Source organism: Eupeodes corollae, chromosome 3 (genome assembly GCF_945859685.1).
Source record: "Eupeodes corollae chromosome 3, idEupCoro1.1, whole genome shotgun sequence".
Lineage (NCBI taxonomy): Eukaryota > Metazoa > Arthropoda > Insecta > Diptera > Syrphidae > Eupeodes > Eupeodes corollae.
Genome location: NC_079149.1, coordinates 66,878,904 through 66,901,910, shown reverse-complemented (window position 1 = coordinate 66,901,910; position 23,007 = coordinate 66,878,904). Strand labels below are relative to the sequence as shown.

General features: G+C 32.4%; 2 protein-coding genes across 3 annotated transcripts; one reads left to right on the top strand and one right to left on the bottom strand.

The window, feature by feature from the left end:
• The first annotated feature begins 7,138 nt into the window (after positions 1–7,138).
• Positions 7,139–16,062, top strand: LOC129951064 (GTP-binding protein Rit2). Its single transcript, XM_056063069.1, has 5 exons — positions 7,139–7,681; positions 7,785–7,841; positions 13,348–13,613; positions 13,678–13,815; positions 13,966–16,062. The coding sequence occupies exons 1-5, from the start codon at positions 7,492–7,494 to the stop codon at positions 14,077–14,079; spliced, it is 765 nt and encodes a 254-aa protein (XP_055919044.1). The 5' UTR covers positions 7,139–7,491; the 3' UTR covers positions 14,080–16,062.
• Positions 16,063–17,144: 1,082 nt separating this feature from the next.
• On the bottom strand, positions 17,145–21,719 carry LOC129950939 (adenosine deaminase-like protein). Of its 2 annotated transcripts, none has more exons than XM_056062902.1 (5): positions 21,562–21,719; positions 18,189–18,328; positions 17,931–18,119; positions 17,410–17,872; positions 17,145–17,354 (listed from the first exon to the last, which is right to left on the bottom strand). In XM_056062902.1, the coding sequence occupies exons 1-5, from the start codon at positions 21,598–21,600 to the stop codon at positions 17,172–17,174; spliced, it is 1,014 nt and encodes a 337-aa protein (XP_055918877.1). In that variant the 5' UTR covers positions 21,601–21,719; the 3' UTR covers positions 17,145–17,171. The 2 variants fall into 2 exon arrangements, with proteins under 2 accessions (XP_055918877.1, XP_055918878.1); XM_056062903.1 differs by having other exon boundaries at positions 17,145–17,350.
• Between the last annotated feature and the right edge of the window lie 1,288 nt (positions 21,720–23,007).

The window sequence follows — 23,007 nt, the reverse complement described above, 5'->3', positions numbered from 1 at the left end:
CTGCCTCACAATATTCGAATTTTAAATGAAAAAAGTCAAAATATGGCTCTTTACAATGGATAGCTCAGAAATCAAAAATGTATTGATTTTTCAATATTATTTTATGTTCTTATAAATCAACATTATTTATTACATTTGACATCTTAGTTTTTCTAGCATTTGTTAATTTTATGTATATACAAATAAAACGTGACGCAACACGTCATCCAGCTTTTTTGCAAATCAATAAATTTTTGCTGGAGTTCCAATTGCTTTCCAGCTAAAAGCGTATTCTCCTCGGTGGCTTGTTGCGTTTGGAAGTAGACGCTGGGATCGGGCGTGGGTTGTGGTTCCAATGCCACATCCACTGGCTCGGAAAGGAGTTCCTTTAAAGCATTATCTAACTCTGCAAATAAAAAAAATCGTAAATTAACACTGAAATTAAAATTTCTGAAAACTCACCATGTTCATTGCATTCGAAACTGGATACTCCCAATGTTCCCTCAACTGCTGCTTCGATACCACATACTTGGACTATTACCTCGTCGACACTGTCCAAAGATTTTTCTGTAAAAGGTCCTCCTCCCAGTGTTGCCGCTATGCGACTTTAGTTGCATTTTGACCCTTTTTTGTGCCTCATGCGACCATGATACCACTTTTTAAAAAATTGTCTATTTTGACCCTTTTTTTAAAAAAAAAAAAGTGCGACTTTTTTTACTTTATCTCTAGAAAAATACATTGAAAAGATAAGTTTAAGACATCTTAGAAAATCTTAATAGCACAAACTTAATTTATTTGAAGTTTTTAAAGTATGTTTTATCAATAATGAATAATTTAAATAAACAGTTTCAGAGTGAATCCTCTCAAATAATTCACTTAGCCATTTCATTTAAAGACATTTTGATTTTGATGTACAAAAATTTTGTAACAAAAGAATACGCACTAAAATTGAAGAGATTAATTTTATAGACCCAAAAAATATAAAAATTGTAAGTGATATTTACATAGGGAATGAAGCGGAAACATATATAAAACAAGAAAGTATTTCCAGTTCGGATATTGAAAACATATAAAGTAAAATTCTTATTTATTATTTGATATCAATGATAGGAAGTTTTCGGTTTTGAGGCACTTGGATCCTCAAGTAATCAAACTAGGCGAAGAGTTTAATTATAATGATCTAGTATCAGATTATCAACACCTTATAATTCAACCTGAAAACGTAATTGAATAATACAAGCTTTTAGAATTCAAAAGTCATGAAAAGAATTATGAAAGTTTTTTGGAACTGTCTCGGAGAATTTGTTTATTCCAACTTATACTCCTTTGTAAAAAATATTTTCACACTTCCACACAGTAGTGCGTGTGCCGAAAGGGTTTTTTCTAAGTTAACAATTCTAAAAAATAGATTAACGAACCGCCTGTGTGTGGAAACATGTAATGCAATGCTCTCTGCAGCAAATATTTTAGAAAAGCAAACTCTTGATGAACAGAAACCTTCAGAGGAGCTTATAAAAAGCTACCGTAAATTAATCACAAAAAAATAATCAGCCCTATAATGAATTCCATCATAATCGAAATTTTTACGAATCCCGAAAAACTGTATCATGAAATCCGTTAGTAATGCAAAATTGTATGAGATTTTCCACTACGAACGGATTTCATGATACAGTTTTTCGGGATTCGTAAAAATTTCAATTACGATGAAATTCATGATAGGACTGAATGACTAGTATTTTAAAAATAATATAAATATAAAAGTCAAATATTTATAAATAATATGAATTCCTAAAATGTACCTTAATTTTTGTTTTTCAAAAGAACAGAATAGAATATGAATGTATTTATTTTTTAGTTTAACTTTAAAACTTGAGTTAATATAACTTAAATCGACTGAATTGAATTGACTGTTATTGTTATTAGCCTCATGTTATATACATATACACTTTAACGTATTTTTTAAGATAAGGAACGTGTGTGATATATATTATTATTAATAAGAATTTATAATAAAAAGCTAAAAAAACAACTAATTTTTTTTTTTTTTTTTTGCAAATTATACAGATTTCGTTTGATTTAGGTATGTATTAAAAAAAAAATCTTAATGCGACTTTTTTTTCATTTGACCCTTTTTTTGTGACCTCTTCAAAAATCCCAGCGGTAACACTGCCTCCTCCTGTTTGTGCTATTGATTTTTTGTTTGCAATCAATTTTTTTTGCGTTGTATTTTCGAATGGTCCAAATCTGTGTAATATAAACAATGAGAGGACACCAATCAATTTAATATAAATACCTACCCTTTTCCACTCTGCTGTTGATTTTGTTGATTTTAGTGTTTGCCGAAAAGGATTTGGCCAAATCGGGATATTGTTCCATATAATTAGTAAGAAATTGGATTTGAGCTTTGTTGGGAAACCTGTTGATGCAAATTTTATATTTTTAACAATTCCAGTCTAGTTAACAGTAATACAATATACATACATTTTTACTTACATTTTTGTTGAAAGTAATTCCACTTTAAGAACACACAACGTCTAGTCTAGACGAACAAAACACAAACCAATTTGCCGGCAAATTTAAAAAAAAATCAAATGTCAAAGTTTTTCTTCTAAAGTGATACCAAATTTAAGAAATATTTTGGTGATCACATTACACAGACAAATAAATTCTTTTGATCACATTTGATTGTCACCAATGTGACAGTCACAAATCACCTAACATGATTCCACCCCTGGTCTTCATTATTATCATTATAAGCTTTTATTGCCTCAGTTAATTGAAAATTTCAGATACAATGATTTAAAACGTAAAAAAAAAAACAAATATATAGAATATTATATTAAACAATAAAATAATTATTTGCCGATTATTGGCATAAGCCTACAATAAATAATAATAAACCCCAAGGTTGATTATGTTAAGGTGGCCACACACTTAGGCCAAAAGAAAAGGCCCATTGTGATATCATATGAATCTACATAGAGAGTTACTTCCCACTAGTCGAATCATTTTGAGCTTTTTATAAAGCGAAGGAGATATATGATATCCTTTTTATCTAGCTCACTAAGATTATCAATAGAGTAGTCTCCCAGATGAAGTTTGCGTCTTAGTGAAAGAGCAGGGCAAGTTCAGAGAAGGTGAGAGATTGTTTCCTTTTCTTCCTCGTACATACAGCTCCTGCAGAACTCATTTGAGGCTACACCAAGTCGTATTGCGTGTCTGCTTATAAGACAGTGTCCCGTAAGCACACCCATTAGGGAGCTAATATGAAGTCTGCTTAGAGATAACAAGTCTTTAGAGCGCTTTAGGTCCAGTGAAGGCCATATGAGTTTTGTGGCTGCGCATGTTGGTAAATTGTGCCACAAAGAGTTTTTTTTATCGTAAAAGCTGTTTCTTTTAGCAGAAGTTTACATGTAGCTATCGGTATACCTATCTTCTCACTTGCAGGTGAAATAGGTACATATGACGGTTCCATTTTTAGCGAGTTCATCGGCTCTACAATTTCCTGTGATGTCTCTGTGGTCCGGCACCCAACAAAGGTGAATGCGCCATCTCCATAAGAGACGATCGACAATCGAGAGCCGTTAGAGATTTGGTTGAGACCAAACATAAAAAAAAAAAATTAGTTGACTCTACAAAATCCAAAATCGAAAGCTATATACCCCAAAAACGTTAAACCCATATAGCACAACTCACAATTAATCCGATAAACTTTAAACCCATATACCTTAACTCAGTATATCCAAAAAGCCAAACCCACATAGCCTAAGTCGTTATTAACCCAAGACCTTAAACTCAAAAGATATTAAATCCATGCAGCCTAACTCAGCAAAGGGTTTCCTCATTAAAAACAAAAATTTAATTCTATGCCTCGTATTTTTTTATTGCGAAGTGTGTAAACATGTATTCTTGATTAAGAGATATGTGCACATTCATTGAATATAGTTGGCGAATGTAGCATGAAAATATTCATTCCGCGAATTTTTTTAATCTTTTACAAAAATTGTTCAACTTTTTTAGTTCATCTACACATAGATGGAATGTATTACAAAAATAAAATGGTAAAGTTACGAGTTCGTCCATAACTCGATGGTCGAAAAGAGCAAATGCCGTGAATGCTCTAGTGAATAATTTTGCTTGTATTTTGAATGCGTTAAGCTGCTTAACTGATCATAGAAATTAAATATTGGATACTCAGCATGAAGCTTCATCTTTTGAAATCGAAAATTATTAAACTTGAAAATGCCTTTATGGCGGTATTCTGGAAAGAAATTTTAAATAGATTTGACGCCACCAATTCGTATTTCCAAAAAGTGGAACTAGATTTAAACGACATGATGTTGAATATTTGAAAAATACGCGAGATAATTTTTCACAAATTGAAATAGAATCGAAAGCCTTGAGCAAAGAAATTAATCAGGAATTTTCTGATTTTAATTAAAAAAAATTACAAAAATATTAAAAGACGGAGAAAAAGAAATGCTCTATGGATCTGATGAGTTTAGAATTGGCACTTTTTATGTAATAATAGATAAATTTCACACAGAAATGCATAAGAGGATTGAAGCTTACACTTACATCACTGATATCTTCGGATTTTTTTGCAATATTATAAGTATGAGTGAAAATTAAGTAAAAATAGAAGCAACAAATTAAGTCGAAATTTATCATAAAGATTTAGAAATTGAATTAACTTACACCAAGTTCAAAAAGAAGGTTAACTTATTTCACCATTTAAAATACTCAACTGGATCGTTGAAAAACAAATTATTGACGTTTTTCTTATGTTTATGTAGCCCTTAGAATATTCGTAACAATACCTATAGCCAATTGTAAAGTAGAAAGATCTTTCTCAGTCCTTAAAACAATAAAAAATATGTACCTATCTTCGATGTTGGATGAAAGGCTATCATCTTTAACTCGTTTACCAATCGAATCCGAATTATTAAGATCGATTGAGTTTAGTGATTTGATTCAAGATTTTGTAAAAATGACATTGAGAAAAAAAAATTGTTTAACAATTATTAATTATAATGTATTCAATCTCATAAATCATTCAATCTAATAAATCCTTATTACTACATAATTTGTTACTTTTAATTTTTAGAGTTTTGAATAATCAAAAACAAATGGTCTGACGGTCTGACGGTTTTGAGTTCATGATTTTTGGATTAATTACAAATCGGGTTATGTAGGTTTAACGCTTTTGGGTTTAAGATTTTTTATTTGCGATTGCAATATGAACACATATAATTTTTCAAAAACGTTAAAAAGAGCCCCTGATGAATAATTAGCCCAGGATATCAAAAATTCTTAATGTTATCGGGGGTTTGAGCACTTGGGGGATAGTTCCTTGGATTTTCGATGCTTCAACTCCTCGGCTAATCGTCTCTGAGAGCGTGGATTCATGGCGTCCGGGTTATTGGGTTGGCTCGCTTGGGGTTAAGGACGCTCTGGGTTATGAGGGGTTGGCTTGCTTGGGTTTATATCTTTTTAGATGACCTCAAATTTGAAATAGCCCCGGGCCCCCATTTTCTTTAATCCGAGCCTGCCTCTGGTCTATATTTTGTTGTCATTCTTTCTCCATCTCTGACCTGCCCATTTTCATTTCAGCTTTTTAGTTCTATTTTGTATGTCAATATTGTCAATAATTCGGGCTATATTGCGAATATCTTCATTACTTATTAATGGGTCTAGATGGTTACCATTAACTGTAAGATCCTTATAAAAGTTGAAATTATTCAAAAATAACTTGTAAATTACGATAGAACAAAGAGCCATAGAAATATAGCATTACTTCGCTTTTTTTCATAAAATCCATTTACCTAACTGACATTTGGAAATCATTTTGGAAAAAGGCTCTGGCTATGATTATTTCTTAAATGTTTTCAACATAAACCTCTTAAAGAATTTTAATTTGAAATCATTATATCGAAGTTCGCCTGACTTTTGATATCAACTTTGATCATTGCCTAAATGTAATCATCTTTTTCTTTTTGTAATTGGTTCCGACAAGATTTTAAAATAGAAATCATTTAAATTTTATTTTATTTTAGAGTGTTTTTGCAAAAAGTCCAAAATAAATAAGTTAATACCTATGAACATATGTAAATCGAGCCCTTTTCGAAAGAAAAAATAAAATGTATTATTGAATATATTATACGATAAAATTATTAAATAAAATAAAATATTGTCTTAAATGTATATAATAACAATTTAAAAAAAAGATCTAGTAATAATAATACAAAAAAAAATCAATTAAATCACCAAAAATAAAACGATGGCATAACTTATACAAAAAACGGGGAACAAATGTCAAAATATATCATTTCATTTTTAATTTAAAATAGAAATACATTTTGTATCGCTGTAAAATTACTAAAACTATTAGTAATTCGCGCATTTCTATAAAAAAAATATGTGAAAGCTCATCCTGCGGTGAATAAAAGTTCAACCTTTAAGACAATAAAATAAGAGCATAGCCATAGGAAAAGGGTAAACAGCCCGAATTAAATTAATATGTTTTTCACACCAAACCCAAAACATGGGTTTTGCGAAATTATCGGTTTTGGCCAAAAACCTACATTGAAAAGCAAGTTTTCCCATACATTATTCGTAAGCCACCAGTCTTATAACAGAACATGTAAAAAACTAGTATCAATTCAAAGATGAACTAAACAAATAAACCTTTTTAAGCATTCAGCGCTTAATAAAATGTAAGCAAAACAGCTGATATCTGCTGTTAAAAGAAATAAAAGCCTTTTTTGTCCACAACTCCAGAGGTTAAAATTTTAATAAACCTTGATTTTGTTGTGCTAATGTGGAGAACAACCATCCCTCAGGTAAAGTTTAAAATAAACAAACACCGTATTACAATGTACAAAATGTATATTATTTTAAATTACATGTCATTCGAAAAAAATATTTAAATCTTGTTTTATAAAACTGAACAAAGCCTTCTCAAAAATCTAGTATCTTCTTATCACCAATTCTACTACAATTTCAAATGACGTCAATTTATTTGCGCTCACTTTAGCTCAAAAAAAGATATGGGTACAAAAAATGTAAACAGAGAACCGAGCACAATTTGTTATTGTTTTGTCTCTCTTCCACCCAATTGCGCAATAATACTTTTATTTCGATTTCCACAAAAATGTATGTATTCCTCTTTCAAGTGCAAAAATTTTATGATAAGGAAATGTCAATTTTTTTGGCATTTAAACGAAACGAACGAAAGTATCAATTTTCTGTCACATAGTTCACACTGCAAAAAGGAAAAAATCGCAATTCTTTTCGGGGTGTGACGATCAATTTTCAACAACTTTTTCCCCAATTAACGTGTCCACTACTGGGCAAGTAATTATCCTAAAAAAAGATGAAAAACGTTAAGTGAAATAAAGCCTCTGAGTGAACTATATAATCAAGTGCGCATATGAGTAGCATCCAGTCAAACTATTGAATTCCCAACCGAGAAGAAAGTTCGTTTCAAGGTCAGCTGTAAAGGGCGAAGGAATGGCTGGTGACCTGACAGGATGTGCGGCTCTTAAGAAATCAAAGTCCAAAGGCAACGATAAGGACAATACTAATAAGCGCGAGAATGGCGATTCCTCAAGCAAACCTACCACTGTTATGCAGACAACTCGGGGAGGTCTACGGGTTTATAAAATAGTGATTCTAGGCGATGGAGGTGTGGGAAAATCTGGTTAGTACACTTTGATTTGAAATACAACATTTATGTACATACACCGTGTGGTGTTGGGAAAATCAATAATTTCTTTTCTGGACTTTATTTTATTTCTTTTTAGCTGTAACATTGCAGTTCGTTAGCCACAGTTTTCTCGACTATCATGACCCTACTATTGGTATGTGTAACATTTTAACCTTATTTTTAATAAACAATAAACAGGAACTGAATTTGTTCTTGACGATATTTGTAATAAATGTAATAATTAAGCCTCTATTGTGTAAGAACACGTATCCATATGGTTAGAGACATGAAAATAACACACAAAATACATTTCTTGTTGTCACCCATATTTTTGGCCGGGTGATTCTTTTAAGCTACCATTATTTTTGAGGATTATTTATCCTATAATAATCGAAGTTAGGAATACATACATAGTTAAGGAACCACATATTTTAAACTCCAGATATAAAATAATACGATGCTAAGAGTCATTGACATACTAGGTACATATAGATTGCTAGTCGATTCTTACTTACTTACTTAAGGTGGCGCTTCAGTCTGAGGCGGTCCTGGGACTCAACCAACATTAGTCTCCAACCAACTCGGTCCCACCTGCGTGCGCCACCTGAGTCGAGGTCTTCTTCTATTGCGCCGTACCTCGGGATTGGATTCGAAGACCTTCTAGGCTGGAGCGTTGATGTGCATTCGCTCTTCATGACCTAGCCATCTAAGCTGTTGGACTTTAATTCTGTTAACTAGGGCAGTGTCGCTGTTCAGCCCGTACAGTTCGTCGTTATATCTTCTCCTCCATTCTCCAAAAATCACATCCTAAGACGCTCTCATCTTTCTTTGACAGGGTTCAGGCTTCAGCGCCTTAAATAAGAACCGGGATGATGATTGTCTTATAGATGGTGATTTTAAATGCTCGAGAGAGAACATTACTACTTAATTGCCTTCTAAGTCCAAAGAAGCAGCGATTTGCAAGACTTATCCAGTCGATTTATAGCCCCTTAAAAGTGATTCTTCTTTTTTATCTATGTTTGCCCTTTTGCAGGTTTGGTGGACAAAAAGTATAATTATTTTTAACATCATCACTTGTTTCTTTGTCTTTGGAATCCTTTTTTTCATACAATCTATTATTATAAAATTTGACAAAATGAACAAAATACAAAAATGAATCTATAAAACGGCTAGTAGCGTTAAAGAATAGATTACAGTAACAACGAAGTTGGCTACTAGCAGTCCATATCTAGGACTGTCATTCCAGAGGTCTTGGGTTCAATCCCTGCTTGTGCGATGTAAACATTTGTTCATGGATACTGGCTTTTGCGAGGAATTGACAATCCCTCCAAGAGAAGTTCTTGTCATGAAAAGTGATTTCTTAAATTATCCGTTTGGATTCGCCTTAAAACTGTAGGTTACCTCCATCTCCATTAACCTTCCTCGCATACAGGAATGGTTGAAAAGTTTATATCTAGTAGCTTAAAGCATAGGTTAGGTTAGGCTAAAGTGGCTGTCCATGAAGGAAACGGAAACGGCCAGTTTAATGGCCCATTGTGATACCACATGAATCTTGAGGCTTCCTCCTAAGCTCAATTTAACTAGTTTGAGTCCCTTGTGAGAGGCTGATTCTGCTGATATGATTTAGATCGTTAAAGAAGAATTCTCCAAGGTAATTCTTGCGTTTTTGAGCTAGAGTAGTTCATGTACAGAGTAGGTGAAGAACTATTTCTTCCTCGTCCATACATCTTCTGCAAAAGACATGTGCTTTCCTATTAGACAGTGTCCGGTTATGACACCTATTATCGAGCTTTAATGCGATATGCTTAGAGATAGCAAGCACCCTGATCACTTTACATCTAGTGTTGGCAAGATTTTTTTCGTGGCACGTTATGATATATTTCCACCTGATGTTTGTCTTCCATTAGCAACAATTTACAAGTATCGATTTGTATGCCAGTGTGTGCCAAACGTGGTAGGATGGGCTGCACTGTACCGTTCCTGGCGAGTTCATTGGGAAGGCGGAATGAGAGACTTAATTTCAGTCGTTCAGAGTACACACCTCCACGAACCCCTATATATAAAAATCTTCTAGGAATGTCCTATACTCCCAGAAAGATCTGGGAGGTATAGAAATCTGGAAACTTCTGTCGAATTGCAATTGGGGGATGGTGTAGTCTGTGTGCTTTGGAATTGATCCTAAATACCTTATATATTGCGTTTCCAATTTAGTTTTTTTTATCTAAAACAAGACCCAGGTATTTAGCCTTGTCTGAGAATTGTATTCCCTTAATCCAGTCTGCCTGATTGTAGTCTTTTTTAACTAAATGGAGTAGCAAACTTTATGGGGAGACACCTCGATCTCTGATTGCGATAACTGTGTTGTCTCTGCGAGCACTTACCTTCTCTCAACCTTGGATCGCTATCATCCTCCACTTAATCTCTCCTTCCCCATTGAATTTGACAACAACTTTTTTGAAATGGAGAATTACTGTTATGATTTTCGTAGGGCTTTTTTCTCCAAACTCAACAATCTTCTTACCTCAGCCGACTTTAAATAAAGTTCCCTCCACTCAGCAGTAGAGTCCCTTGCAAATTGGTTTTATTTGATTCTCTCATACTGTATTGAAGAATCAGTACTGTTCTCTCATAAAAAAGATTTCACCTCTGCTCCCACTTGGTACAACAGAGAGCTCCTTAGCCTAAGAAATACCCATAACAAGCTTTGAAAGATCTTTTTACAGCCCAAATCTGATACCGATCACAACAACTATCTTCTCGCCTATAATTCTTTCTCTGAATTAAGGGAATCCCTTTATAACCAAAACCTTAACCAAATGGAAAATAACCATCTTTCTGATGCAAGGCTAATTTTTCAATAATCTCCTCAGATCCAACAACTATAACAAATGTTTTTGCTAAATACTTTAGCAAATCTTATACTGAATCCATGATCCTGATCCTCACTACTTTATTTACTTAGATGGTTGCGCTCGAACCTCTCTTTCATCTTTCACAATAACTGAAGAAATGGTACTTGCCAAAACCGTAAGCCTCAAAGAAAACTTAAGCCTTGGTCCTGATGGCGTCCCATCTCTTACTGCACTCTTTGAACTCTATCTTTCCCAAGGTGTGTTTCCTCATATATGGAAAGATTCATTTATATTTCCCATTCATAAACAAGGCAATAAAACTGAAATTAACAATTATGGACCTATTGCGAAACTTTCATGCATCCCAAAGCTTTTTGAAAGCCTAGTTTATGATTCCGTTTATTTCGATTGCAAGCCCTTATTCTCCCCCGCTCAATGTGGTTTTCTTAAAGGTAGATCCACTACGACTAACTTTATTGAATTTATATCAAAAGTTTTGTCAGCCCTTAAGGATGGTAATGAAGTTGATGTTGTATACACTGATTACAGCAAAGCCTTTGATAAAATATCCCATAAGATAATTTATCTCAAACTTAGAGACCTATAAGCTTTCCATCTATGTTTATAAACTGGTTATGCTCCTACCTTGCCGATAGAACGTATAGAGACCTCTTCCGTAACTCATTCCCCAGTCCCATATATTCAACTTCTGGCGTCCCACAAGGAAGTCACCTTGTCCCCCTTCACTTAGTCTTATCTGTTAACGATGTCTGCCTTAAATTAAAAAAACTCAGACATCTTAATGTTTGCGGATGATAAGAACATTTTTAAGATTATCTCTACTCCATTTGATTCCTTTCTTTTACAAAATGATGATATTTTTTTTTTTTTGGCGCATGCATAATTTCCTAGAGTTAAATGTAGCAAAATGTAAACAAATTACTTTTCGCACAAACAAATCCCATCTCATAGAGTTTACTACTTCCTTAATGACGATGTCAACGTAGTCGATTCTATTAGAGACCTTGATATTATGTGTGACAAACACCTGAATTTCCATTCTCATTTTGACCAAATTATTAATAAAGCTAATAGATCTCTCGGTTTTATTAAGAAATGGTCAAAAGAATTTTCCAACCCTTATGTAACTAAAGCGCTTTACATTTCCCTAGTCGCTTTACATTTCCTCATCTTGAATATGCATGCCAAGTATGGTCTCCCTTTTATGAATATCATTCACTCAGAATTGAAAATTTTCAAAGACGTTTCGTTCGATTTGCCTTACGTGGCAACTTTCCAAATCCCATCTAAAAGATACCCTTCACTTTTTCCCTTTTTGAGTCCGAATTCCTCGTCTCTTTTAATTTTAAGTCTAATAAAATCAAAATTGTTAATTCTTATACATTAAAGAGCTTTTATGTAGGCCTTAGGCCCCCATGAATTACTGTTGAAAACTGATAACAAGAACTTAAATAAAAAAAAATGTTAAGCTAATGTTAAGTTAAGTTATGTTAAGTTATAACTTGTATTAAGCTTAAAAAAAAATAATTGTATAGGGAGGGTTGGCAAATGGAATTGTGTGTTTTGCTTTGAAAATAAGACTAAATCGGCTTTGTGTGGGTTAACACCCAGTCCACACCGATCAGCCCAAAGTATTAGTGTGTCTAAGGCATTTTTTGAGAGTTCTATTAAGGTGTTAAGATGCTTTCCTGAAACTGCTATAGCAACGCGTCTGCCCATCGTGATACCACATGAATTAGAGAATTACCATAATGCGAAGAATATATTTGATATCCTTTTTAGCTAGTTCACTGGGATTATCAAAAGAGTAGTCTCCCAGATGAAGTTTGCGTCTTATTAAAAGAGCAGGGCAAGTGCAAAGAAGGTGAGAGATCGTTTCCTCTTCTTCTTCGTTTATACAGCTCCTGCACAAGTCATTTGAGGCTTCACCAAGTCGTATTGCGTGTCTCCCTATAAGACACTGTCCCGTAAGGACACCTATTAGGGAGCTAATATGAAGTCTGCTTTGGGATAACAAGTCTTTAGAGCGCTTTAGGTCCAGTGAAGGCTATATGAGTTTTGTGGCTGCGCATGTTGGTAAATTGTGCCACCTAGAGTTTGTTATCGTAAAATCTGTTCATTTTAGCAGAAGTTTACATGAAGGGTGTCAGATGGGGGAGAGCGTCTAACGCTGCTGATGGTGTGGTTCTCCATGCCCCGCTTATGCAGATACATGCAGTGCGTTGGACTCTGCTGAGTTTATCGTAGAATGTGACTTCCTCCAATGCAGTCCACCATACTGCAACCCCGTACATAAGTATTGGTCGGATGAACGATGTGTATAGCCAGTAGGTTACGCGAGGTTGAGAACCCCATTTGCTTCCTATGGCTTTCTTGCAAAGGAAAAGATCTGCTGGAGCTTTTTTAACTCTTTCCTGAATATTAGGATAGAAACATCACCAGATCGTTAATAGCATAGTTAAATCATAGTTGGATTTAAAAATTCATCATGGTTATAATAATTTTGAAAATTGTTCTTATGATCCACAATTCGTTGGTGTATTAATTTTAATCCCTTTATTTATTTTTTAAAAAACACTCCCTTTATTTACTATTCATTACTTATTTATCATTTTAAGATTTGAACACAAAACTAGGAAATTGAAATACACATACATAAATATTTCAAAGCGGCCTTCGTGAACATGATATTGTTTCAAAAATGTCAAGTTCACGAGGATAGCAGATATTACCACTCAAAACAAATACAAAATACAAGTAATTAATTAAATTACATTCTTTTCATAGAGGATTCATATCAACAACAAGCTGTGATCGATGGCGAAGCAGCTTTGTTAGATATACTTGACACTGCCGGTCAGGTCGAATTTACTGCAATGCGCGATCAATATATGCGATGTGGTGAAGGCTTTATAATATGCTATTCCGTAACTGATCGCCATAGTTTTCAAGAAGCATCGGAGTATAGGAAACTCATAACACGTGTCCGGCTATCAGAAGATATTCCTCTCGTTCTCATTGCCAACAAATTAGATTTGGAGATGCATAGAAAAGTAAGTTAAAGTAACTTACACAAAATTTGAATATGTATTGAAATGGTCTTAAATTCATTTTAAGGTATCAACGGAAGAGGGTAGAAACCTAGCCTCACAGTTTGGTTGTCCATTCTATGAGACGTCTGCTGCTCTTCGGCATTACATAGATGATGCTTTTTACAGTCTTGTAAGAGAAATTCGTCGAAAGGAACAACAAAAAGTAAGTTATTAAGTTAAGAGCTCCTAACTAATTTTGTATTACTAGTTCATATTTCTTTGCTAAGCAAATCTATTTACATACGTGTTATGATTATTTTAAATCGCTCTTATGAAATTTAAATATATAATTTTTTGCATTGTTTATTTTCAGGCTCTTGGAAACGGTTCAAGTTCTGAAAAAATAAACTCTCGTAGAAGAAGTCGCTGGTGGAGGATACGATCAATTTTCGCTTTAGTTTTTCGCAGACGAAGAAACTTAAACTAATCCCTTCAATTTAATTCAAAATATTTCGTCTATCTGTAGAATATCAGTTTTTATTTTTGTTTAAATCAAAATCGTCTACCCAAACATTCAAGACCCGTAAAGTACGTAAAATCGCTTTAATAAAAGGAGGAATAAGACCTTCGTAACTCTTAAACCTTCTTAATCCTACTATAACATTATATATAAAGGCTTACACAAAGCTATGTGTATGCACATAATTTGTTCGATAGGTTTTGAGCCTTCAGGACACGCACAAAATCGAAAGTTATATCATATCCCACAATTAGCAAAGGAAACTATACCAAAAAATCTTAAACCTTAAGTTAAAATGTATGTATTGAAATTAATGTTATGTGTAATTATTGTTTTTTTTTGTTTAAGTGTATATTTTTGTTAAGAATTAAATTTAATTAGATTTAAACTACGTTTTATGTATTTGTTTTGTTTTGTTCATGTTGCATTTATTTTTGCAAATATTTTAATTTGAATAAATAAAAAAAAACAAATCCTTAGATCAGACATATCCAGTCGATGTTAAGGCGTCAGGCTTCACCAAATAGCAATATTGGTCAAAATCAGAAAACAAATAAATTAAAACAACAGTTTTACTTACAAATTATATATTTTCAAAGCACACTCACTCTAATAGTTAAAACAAACAAAAAAACAAAGAAAATAAGTTAAAGCAACGCGAAAAACAGATTTTTTCTTATAATACCTACCAAACCATCTGTGATTTTAATTAAGTACCTTTTTAGGTGGATACAATTTAAGAAAACAAAATAATAGCACAATACAAAGTATATACCTACATTTAAAAAATATATTACATAATATGTATGTACATTTATAAATTATATTTCAAATCAAAAAAAAAAGATTAAGATTATCCCTTTGTTTCGCTTTTATCTGTTTCGCTTCTTTACAAATCTTTCAACTTTTAATATATTTATTTTTATTATTATTAAACAGAACAATTATTATTCCTTTGGGTGCATTGGATTTTAAGTCAACATGAGTCCTTTTTATTGTTTTTGTTTTGTTTTGTTCTTAAAAATTGTATATGAAGGGAACAAAAAATATTAAAAGTCGAAATGCTGTAAAACTCAAAAAAGTTAAAATTATATATTAAAAAAAACAATATGTATAAATCCTCAAAATAAAAAGGAATATAGAGCAATTAACTCGAAATAATCCTAAATTTTGTAATAAACAACAAAACAATAGTTTAATATTATAAATTAACACATATTTAACGATAGCTTTGGGTACCCCTTCCCACTAAAAAATAAATAAAAATACTATGTAGCCTCATCAATAATGGTAGTCTGTTCTAGAAAAAAAATTGTTGTTTTCTATTGTTAAATTAAATTGTGTCTAAAACAAATATAATTATATTTATGCTCTCAATAAATACTTGTTAAGTATAATATATCTATTTAGTAGGTTATTTGTTTTTAATGTTTTAAATGTGTAAAAACTATAACAATATAATTATAACACAACTACTACTACTACTAAAACTCTTAACTCTAATATTATGTATATTTGATGTTACGAGAAGTTATGGATTAAACAAAAAAATATCCGCACACACCACCTTGTACACTAATTCATTAAAGTCTTTATTATAATTGTGTACCAGCAATAAGATGGCTAAAAACAAAAACTGCAATATGTCATCATCAAATAAATTACTGCCTTTTCATATTTGTTTTCCTTGATTGCCCTTAGAGGGCAAATCTTTGTAAAGAGATTTATTTTTATTTAATGAAAAAAAAAAAAAGAAGAAACCTTTTTTATAATCTGAAAATATTTATCAAATGTTATGTTTGTTTTCCTTGAATAATGTAATATTTTTGTTGATTACTTATTCAAAACATGTGAAATAAAAAAAGTCCAAAGAAACATTTTATAGCTTTTAATCAAGAATTGTTTGTAGAAAAAAAAAGAATTATAATAAATAACAAAATTAAACTAAAAAAAGAAGCGGTTTATTTTTTACCAAACACATTAAATCATCATGAAGATCATGGAATCTAAAACTGATTATCATTATTTGTGATTTAATAATGCCAAGAAGTACGTACTGTAGACTAAAAACAGGAGAACAAAATTCCAACGTACAACATTTCTGGGTAACGAAGATCCACGAATCAGTTACCTATCAAAAAGCAGAAAGTGGAATAACCCAACTTGGAGTGCGGACCTAAAGACATGTAGCTAGAGACGGAGCTAGATGGATAATTTTGTTGGTGGAGGCCCTATTTCACAAAAGACTACAGCACTCGCTTAAGTAAGTAAGCAATTGCATTAGTTGCGTGCTTACAAATTTCTTTTTATCTCAGGAATATCAAGTTTTTCTAACAAATTAATTAATTTTAATTTAAATTATAAACCTAGCTACGGATATACCATTTGCTCATTTTGGACCCTACCCCTAGTGCCCAGAGCCAATCAGCTTCCAAATGTTGCATGTTGAATGTTTCAATGTGCTTTCATTAAATATGGAAAAATTAAAAGCTTGTATTTGTAATAAGGCGCAGATTAGACAACGTTACTTTGAACGGAGATTTTTCTTGACTAACTTTCCAAACAACTTTCCATTAAAGTTATATTAATTGGAAGGTAATTTTTTGGTAGCTCGCCAATCAGACACTTGTAACTTGCCTAACTTTCAAGCCCCTTATGTCGTCTTAACCTGCCCATTCTTTTTTGTCCTATAAAGTGCAAATAAGTTCAAAGCTGTATTTAAGATTAAGCATATTCTTAAGGTTTATGTTTATTATTTTGAAGTAATTTTGCAAACAGCAGATCTTGGATCAATTGATGAAATAAATAAATAGATTATTCCAAATAATCCAAGAGCTTTTATTTCTATAACAATCCAGCAACTTCCAAAGCCAAACTAATAAACTAATTTGAATTAAATATGTAGGTTCCATTTTAAAAGAGAGGTACTGCAAATAAGTGTTTTTAATGTTAAAGACCAGATTTTTTTGTTGATGGCAGTTGAGGATATCAATCAATTTTTATTTATTCGTCTTCAATACCAAAAACTCATATATAATTCATACAATTTCAATTTATTATTAATCATAAAAATATTTACAAATTTTTGTTTTCATAACTTCCTTTTCTAATGGACTTGCAAATGAAACATCAACAGCCCTCAAAGAAAGCACCTCTAGATCTTTTTTCTTCAAATCAAACGTTTTTTGGGCTATTATAAATTCTTCGGACAAAGTCGTGTCAAATACTCCGGAGTCGTCTGTCTGCAAATCAATTCAAATTTAAAAATTCAATTTCAATGAATGTCTTAGAACTTACACATAGAACAACGGGATGTTTTGATGAGTAAAGATTTTTAAAATGATGTTCTTGGTACGATTTCACTGTTCCACACTTGACATTGCTTGTAAGGCAACACTCAATTGGAATTTGTTTTTCTTTTGCGATATTCAAATTTTGCGATGACATATATGTCCCGTGGCCACATCTATCCATTCCAAATTGTAACATTTCATAAGTTTCTCCATCATTGTCAATTTCAGCACAATGTAGTGCTAGTTTTAAATTGTTGTTTCGAGCTTCAGACAGTATTTTTGTGTAATCATTGAAAGAACCTGATGCAGGATTTCCGCTTAAATCTATACCCTTTATTAAATCCGCATGAGTTTTTAGAGCTTTTAAGACTAAATGAACTGTATCTTTTGCAAATTCTATTCCTTTTGATCGATCAATGGACGGCAACAACTTGACGCAAATGTCGGGATACATGGAGCTTGCTAGACTTTTATTTATTCAGTAAATATATGCATGTGTGTATCTTATTATTATCAAAAACTTACCGTATTGTTTCGAAAACTGTCTCTAAGTACTCCGTTTTGGACATTTTGGTGGTAGTTTTAGGGGTTGTACGCAATTCCAGATAAACAACATTATCCAGAGCAAAATCCCTTATTACAGAAAGTAAAGCTCGCCTTAAGCCATCTTTAGTTTTAGTTAAGGCATGGGCTATTGGGAACTTTTTGAAACACCTATAACATTAATTAAGTGTGAAGGTATGTATGAATCATAAGATTAAAATAAATTAAGTTCAATTTTACTCTTCTAAAGTAAACTCTTGCTTTTGCTGGAAGCTTTCACAAATTCTTTGAAATTCATTATTGCTTTCTCCATACTCCAATTTTCCGAGCTCTATAAGTGTCTTTGTGCTCAAAGAACCGTTAAGGTGTGCATGAAGCTCCTGTAAGTAAAAATAAAATAAAATTTTATGAAAAAACATGCTAGTTTGATACTAGATATGATATACAGTTGTGTTCACAAAAATAGCAGTGCTGGTCACATTTTGTTAGATTGCCAAATATTTACATAGCAGACATTTTTACAAAAAAAAAATCATGTTACTTGTATCTAACGGTCTTTCGTTTTCATATTAGAGACTTTTAGCTTGAAGTTATACTCTACTTTTCCCGGTGAACACACATTATTTCAAACTTTTTGGGTATAGAGTGTGTAAATAGCAGTGTTTTTGATTTTATAATTAAAAACTATAAAAAATTATTTTTTTTTTATTTTTCGGTATAAGTAAACATATTAATATTTAAAGGTTTAAGTATTTTTAACATACTAGCATATACAAAATTAATAAATATTAGCTCAAAAATAAACAATGAGACAGTCAAGACACTGCACCGAAGAAACTTTTTAGAAAAGTGCGTTTGGAGGAAAAAGCTACCAAAATATGTCAGTAACGCCTTAAAATGGCAAAATAAACCGCTCAAAAGGGTGACTACTAAAAGAACTGACAGAAAAATTGTTCAGTAAGCAAAACAGAACCCTTCCATAGGCTCTAGAAAAATAAGAATTGGATTTCAACTGTCTGTAAAGCAAAAAGAATGGAGTTTGTTAAAGCGCATAGATTAGGTAAAAAAGAAATGGAGGAATTTTCTGTGGAGCGATGAAAGCAAAGTCGTCCTTTTTGGGTCCAAGGGTCGTCGGGAATATGCGACAAGACCCTAAAATGCAGCAATCGATCCAGGGTACACTATAAAATCAGTGAAGCATGGTGGAGGAAAAATTATGATATGGGCTTGCTTTTCATATTACGGGGTCGGGCCTATTTATCCCATGGGGGCATAATGGATGCAACCGAGTCTCGAGGAGGTTATGTTAACCTATGCTGAAGAGGAAGTGCCGTTGGTTTGGGTATACCAACAAAACTATGACCCAAAGCATACGTCAAAAGAGGCAAAATCATGGTTTGCGCAGAATCCGTTATGGAGTGGCCCGCTCAATCCTCCGACCTTAACCCCATCGCAAATTTGTGTGGGGATGTTAAGAACGCAGTTCATAAAGCAAAACCCAAGAATTGTGGGAAGCAGTGCGTGATTCGTGGAACGCAATACCAGTCGAGAGGTGTCAGGTTTTAGTACACTCGATGCCACGTAGATGCGAAGCATCATAAAAAAAACAATGGTTATACAAAAAAGTACTAATTGTAAGCTAACATTATTTGTATACTTTCATATAACTGATTATAGTTTTTCTTAATTCTTACATAACAGATCCAGTACTTCGTCATGCACTGCTATTTTTATGAACAGCCATGTATTTAAAAAACGGTTTTTACTGTGACAAAGCTAACGGTAAAAAATACTTATTTTCTGTTATTATGAATAAAATATTTAAGTTTGTTATTAGAAGTTTAATGAAATATATTATAACGTTCATATTGAAGGCCTTTTGTTTTATTTGAAGAGCACTGCTATTTTTATAAACACAACTATACATTTGATTTTGGGTTGAATTTGGGCTCGTATGTCTAAGAACTCTATTTACTATAAAATCTTGAAACTAGCGCCATTCTCGCTTCTATAAAGAGGTTCGTAGGAATAAGATGGAACATCCAAGGCAATTTTCAAGTAGTCTCTTAAAACAATGAAAGTTATTGTGTTATTTGTAAAAATTACTACTAAATGATTCAAGCATTTCAAATTCTGACTTTGAAATGTAAGCTTCATATGTATTAAAAAGTTGAAGAACATTATGGACCTAACTGGAAAATCAAAATATAGATTAAAACACTTGTATATAGAAATAATACAGCACAAATAGAAACGGAGAGTATAGGGCACAAATTAAGGATAGAAGCATTAAATAATTACAAATTGTAATTATTCAATGATAGAAGTCAGAAAAGAACACCCATTTTAAAAACCGCTTATTAGTCAAGCTTTGGAAGAACTTTTTTCAAAAGCTCAACTGGAAGAAAAAATATGGAATGTATAAAATTTGTTAACAATTTAAGATATTTGCAGATGACTTAGTTCTCATTTCAATAAAAGCTTCATGTATCGGGAAATGGCAATAGAACTCGATATTGCGCGCGAAAATTGAATACTTGGAAGACTGCATATAAGTATTTGGGAAAAAGTATTCGAGAACAGCTAGAAACAAAGAAAGACACACGAAAATATCTCCTCGACTTCGCTATTGTGCCGGTGTAAATGTATGGACTAGAAAACCTAAGCTTAGCTATAAAATCGATTAATTAGCTGAGGATTTGTCAAACAAAAATAGAAAGAAAAATCCTTAAGATGAAGCCAACGGATAAAAAATAAAAGAAATCCTGAAATGAATGTGGGCGGGATATATTTCAAGAATTCAATTCAAAGACGGACGAAGATTACAATAAAATGAAAAAGAAATACAAGTGGCCAACTGTGGACGACCCAACAAGTGATAGAGGGACAGTTTTTGGCACTCCATGAGCATTGTTTTAATGATAAAAAAGATGGAGACCTTTGGACAGCTTTGGACTTAAGCCTTACGCTGGAAAATAACCAAACAAATTACTAATAATTTTCAAATTTTAAAATTTCAAATATTACTCAATTTTAAATTCACTTTTTTGTTTTAATTAAGTTTTAATAAATTACTAGCTGACCCGAAAAACGTTGTGTTCTCATATAAATAATTTTAAGAGAATATTTTGCGAGAAATAAATAACTTACTTATTGTAAGTGTGTAAAGATATGGTATACAAGTGGTATATAATTTTTTTAATTTGTTAAATTTAATTCTTTAAAATTATATAATGTAAAAACATCGCTGCCATTTCTACAGTATTGTATTGTAGTGCAAGATTCAATTCAGTGTCTATTAAATCAGATGCATTTCGATTTGGTGAATGACTGAGTGGTAAGTTGGCGATGATAACGCAAAAATCCTCCATAGCCCTCAATGCCTCACTGTACGTAGCGCCATTGAATACTATCGTCAGAACGTTGCACCGTGTACAATGTTGATGCAATTAAACAATACCACTTAGGAATTTGAAAAATAGATAAACAGCTATTCTCAGACCTACCGAATGTATATGCAAAATTTCATTGAAATTGGTTAAGCCGCTTAACTGCTTTAAAGTTTACAATAATAAATAAATAAATAAAATAACAAAATGTTTTAGATACATACCACCTTTGGCATGCCTTTAATAAATTGTCCTATATCCATTACAATTAAAACAAAAATTTGAACATGAATATAGAATGGCACGATTTAAGATTTATTTACAAGTTAATGAAATAAACAATAAAGAAAATACGAAACAGTATATAATCCAAAAACACTAAAATATGTTTCTTAAATGTGTTTTTAATATCCTGCAACTTTTGTATCATGGGATGGATGTTTTGACAGTTAAATGCTCAGCATTTCAGCGCAATGTACTAGAACTAGACTTTGAGCATGCAGAAGCGTAGACAATGGGCAGGTTCAGGCGAGGTAAATTTCTAGAATATGATCGCCCAGCTGCCAAATATTTGACTTCCAATTAAGTCGATTTTATTGGGAAGTTGGCTGGAAATTTAGACAAGGCAAATCTCCCTAAATATAAAGCCAAATCAAATGTCAAAATGACACCAGTTCATGTTTTTTTTGTCATTTGACTGAAAGCTGAACTTTATTATTCTGTTATTTGTTTTCTGCACAATTCTTTTTAATGTTCTGTGTTAAAGGGTTCCTTATCAAATTTAAATTGGAATAAGCAATATTTCCTTATAATGACAGTCGTGATGTACTTGTAGCTTGCCTAAGGAGGGTTTTGTAAACAATAAAGTTTTTGATAGATATTGCACGCTCAATTGAAGGTACAGGTTAGAGAAGAAAAGATCCGAGTTGTAATTGTATGACACTTGAAAAACTAACTAATTGCCTTTGTCAAAATTTGCATTCAAATAATGTAGTTGGCTACAAATAAAGTCCCTTATGTTGTCTGAAACCGTCCAAGTTTATTCCCTTGCATTAGAAGCTGCAAGAATTGTATATCATGTTTTTTTAAAGAGCTGACATATTTTCAATTTTGAATCATTTACTTAGCGAATTATTATCAACAGGGTTAGTAATAATTGTAGTAGAGCAATGGTAAACTATTATACGAAAAGCTGAATTATGAAATCTATGAACGCATCCACACCTTTCAAATAATATTCAAATGTCAACAGCAAAAATACTCCATTTAATGGAGTATTTTTAGTCAACAGTATCAGCTGCTTTGCGGGAATAATGTGACGTCAAAATTAGACAAATGGCTGATAAACACGAATTTCTGTAGATTTAAAAAAGAAGGATTAATCAACTGGTGGTTATTTTCTTGTGTTCAAATTTGTATATTGAGCAAGATTTTAAACATAATACAAATAGAATAAGTATCGTTATTATTTTGAGTTGGAACCAATATTAAAATGGGTTATTGCATCATTGCTGGTTGTAAGAACTTTAGTGGTAAACAAACGGAAAAGTGCAGATATTATTCATTTCCAAAAGACAAGGATATTTGCAAGAAGTGGATTGATGCGTGTGGAGACCGAAAACCATTTAAGACTGTAACTGCTCAAGTCTGCTCCGAACACTTTACGGAAC